Source organism: Mus caroli, chromosome 10 (genome assembly GCF_900094665.2).
Source record: "Mus caroli chromosome 10, CAROLI_EIJ_v1.1, whole genome shotgun sequence".
NCBI classification, from domain to species: Eukaryota; Metazoa; Chordata; class Mammalia; order Rodentia; family Muridae; genus Mus; species Mus caroli.
In genome coordinates, this window is record NC_034579.1 from 29,413,592 (window position 1) to 29,417,270 (window position 3,679).

The 3,679-nt window shown below is 38.8% G+C and overlaps 1 protein-coding gene across 3 annotated transcripts in view; it reads right to left on the minus strand.

The window, feature by feature from the left end:
• Clvs2 (clavesin 2) overlaps positions 1–3,679 on the minus strand; it is a 102,236-nt gene that overhangs the window by 96,963 nt on the left and 1,594 nt on the right. For 2 of the 3 annotated variants that reach the window (XM_029482291.1, XM_021175049.2), the window contains exon 2: positions 2,800–3,314. The exons of the other annotated variant lie outside the window; for it this stretch is intronic. In XM_029482291.1, coding sequence (XP_029338151.1) covers positions 2,800–3,188 — 389 coding nt within the window. In that variant the 5' untranslated portion in view covers positions 3,189–3,314. The remainder of the gene's footprint in view (positions 1–2,799; positions 3,315–3,679) is intronic. 3 annotated transcript variants of the gene reach the window in all.

Genomic DNA, 3,679 nt, shown 5'->3' on the forward strand with positions numbered 1-3,679 from the left:
GGCCATCACTAGAAAGAGAGGCCCATTGGACATGCAAACTTTATATGCCCCAGTACAGGGGAATGCCAGGGCCAAAAAATGGGAATGGGTGGGTAGGAAAGTAGGGGGGGAGGGTATGGGGGACTTTTGGGATAGCATTGGAAATTTAATTGAGGAAAATACGTAATAAAAAGTAATATTAAAAAAAGAATAAAATAAAAAAAACCTACTCAACTCAAGGGATATGGTCAAAATTAAGTTCAGACATGCAGACTTTTTGAACTCATTTGTGTTTGTCAAGAGTAAGGAAAGGAAATAATGAGCACCTTAGTCACAGAGCATGAAAGAGCAGAACAACAGAGGAGATGGCGTGTGGTGTGTACAGCTAACAGAGCAATATTACCAAAGTATCATATAGAGAAGGTACCAGAGACTTCTATAGCAATCAGGTAAGATAAGCCATGGTACTGTGTGTAGAAAGAGAAGATCCACTCTGAGATGAACTAGGGAGGCCCTGACACTGTGTGAGACTGCTTTCCTTACATTTCAAGACAAAGATTGGAGTGCTATTTAAGCCCATATCCTGAAGATGAAGGTTTTCAGAAAATGCCTAGGTGCATCACTGTTTATCTTTGTCACTGCCCATTAGTATTTGTAGATTAAAAATGTACTGTAATTATAGGAAAGAAAGGAAAAATCACCTGAAATTTAGACAAGCCCTAAACCCTGTGTGTCCTTTTCCTATCAATGCGCTTTTCCTTCTGGGTGATAGTTGCTCCTCTTCAACCACAGAAATGGCATCCTACTGCTACTACATATACTCTTGACGGTACATGCCCATGAAACATGGCTTCTCATTTTTAATTTTAGCTATATAGTCACATATTATTAGTTATCATTTTGAATCAGCATATTGAAAATATTTCTACATACCAATCAATAAATTCCCTCCTAATACAGATTTCCAGGGAAAGTTTTAGCTCTTGATAGCCTGTGTTTAATATAATACATCCAATACTAAAACACATTCTATTTCCTATAGCCAAAATAACCCTTCCTATATATCTAAGAACTGTAAATAATGTTCACTTTGATATGGCTTATAAAATATGAATAATGATTTTTGGCCTACAGAAAAAATACTAGAGTTTGGATATTTGTGTGTAAGTGTGTGTGTGTGTGTGTGTGTGTGTGTGTGTGTGTAAATTTTGCTTTTATAAAGACTACAAACAGATTCTAGTCATATTTAAATATAAAATGTCCATATCACCATGGTTCCATATAGCATAACATATGCTCAACTAATAGCTCAACTAATAGATTTTCAATCTAACTGATATAAGGAATATGAGTTTTACTTTTACATTTTAGTAGACACAACTGCTTGGCTTGCATAACTCTACAGTGGACTTTTCACAGTTAAAAAACTCAAAGAAAGCACATAGTCTTTGGAAGTTTCCTACTTGACAAAGAAAAAAAAGCAGCATAAGATCCAAGGGACTCCCAGAAGCAATTCTGTCTGTGAGTTCCTAAACTCAGTGATTCTTTATATAACATGTAGTCTTATATTTACTAGGAAAAATAATCAATTAAAACTCTCAGCCTATAATTATAAGAAAGCAAGACCAATAAAAAAGAGAGAAACTATTAAAAATATCCATTTGCATTTTAACATGCTAATACTCTCAGATGTCTGGAAAATCTGTTAGAGCTACTGAATCTCTCTTTGACTGCAGAAGTCAATTATATCACTCTAGAAATACTTTAAACTAACCAGATGCATCGAAAGACACCATTCACAGAACTAAAAAGACACCAAATGCTTTAACAACTAGCTCTGTAAATACTGTAAAATATGCTTAACTTTGTATTAGATGGGAACTATCTTACCCAAGAGCCTTTATAACTTTTCTGTCTTACAGTCTGAGAAAATAGTTGTGAGGGAGGACACAGAGATACCACTGTCTGCATTTTTTCTAACGTAAAGGAAGTAAGAGTAGTGTTTATCTCCTATTGAACAGCACCTGAGCCCATAGAGTCTACCAGCTGATGGATATTAAAGTTTCCCTCTCTGAAAAAGATGAAGAATTATATCAGACAGGAAGCATGCCCCTTCAGATTAGTGACAGGCATCTAACAGGAACACTAGTCAACCTTTATTTTGAGTGCCATTAAGTGTGCTCAGAGACAGAGGGTACAACTCTTCCTTCTCATTGAAGTGACACATATTGTATTGTGCTTTCATGTACACATCACTGAGTAGAAAAGTTCCCAGGCAATAAAACTGCTCTTGGTTAAGCATGAGGCTGTTTGAGGGAGATAAACTATCAGTACTAGGGAGAGAGAAATGTGGTGATGGCGATTATGACCATGAAGCTGATGAATTACGACAGACTAAGGATTTCTTGAGGAAGAAGAAAGGAAACATCTCTCTTCTCTCCTCCTTTCACCACGTAAGTAAAGATCAGGATTTAAAAGCCAATATTTTTAGAGGCTTTGTTTAGTAGTTGAGTGGTTTCATTCTCAGCTTAATAATATGGCTTGGGAGCACATAAGGCCGCAGGAGAAACTGTGTTAGAGAAGGAAGAGTTTTAAAAGAAAAAAAAACGCAAGCCCTTCCCAAGGGAGCCTACCCAAAGCTCACTATGAGTTGCATTTTCCCTTTGCCCCCTTCCCTGCTCCCAGCAAGTAAACAAAAGCATTGAAATTACAACACTACGAAACTCCTAAGAGTAAATCATAATAAACAAACAAACAAGCAAACAAACAAATCCAGAAGTGTCAAAAGATCATAAGTAAACTTTGGGATTCAGGATTTACCTGCTCTGATCCCAGTTGGCAGCAAAAAGGACTAAAATCTTCCTCCCATAATGGTCCAGATTGGCCAGGCCCCCAGGAAAGCCATCCTTCAGTGCCTGCTTGATGCCAGGGTCAGTGGCCTTGAAGCTTTTGAACATATCCAGGTTCTGCTGCCGGTACTCAAAGTATTGGGCCAAGAGGCGAAAAGCTTCGAAGTGATGAAATTTCCTGGCCCTCAAGAAGCGTAAGATAAAAGCGTCATCGGTGCGCAGAAAGCCAATGTCCGGCCTAGTGATGACCATGTCCCTTACTTCTTGGATGTCCTGGTGCAGAGTGTCTGGGTTCTCATTGAGTTCCAGGCGAGCTTTTTCCAAAGTCTCAGGAGAGAGACCAGCTTGCAAATGAGTCATTGTCCCCTTGTATCCAAGCTGTCTACTCTGATTCTCTCTTTGTGTGTCCAACAATATACCTGGTACTTGTCACCTCCACACCACACTCTGGCCTCCGGTTCTCCTCACTGCTGTCTGCTTTCTTTCCTGTACAAGAAATGGTTCCTCTTCTGTTTTAAGCCAAGTACCCTGTTGCTCCTGCTTTTCCCCATAGCTTTTCTGGAGAGTATTTAAACGTCTCCCCCTAATGCCCCTTAAAAAACAATGCTTCCCATTTGAAATGAGCCTTTGGACAGGCCCTGTAAGCCTGTCTCTTGTCCTTTACCACTCTGAATTAAAAGAGGAAGAAAGAAAGAAAGAAAGAAAGAAAGAAAGAAAGAAAGAAAGAAAGAAAGAAAGAAAGAAAGAAAGGAAGGAAGGAAGAAAGGAAGGAAGGAAGAAAGAGAGAAAAGGAAGGAAGGAAGGAAGGAAGGAAGGAAGGAAGGAAGGAAGGAAGGAAGGGAAAAGGAAAG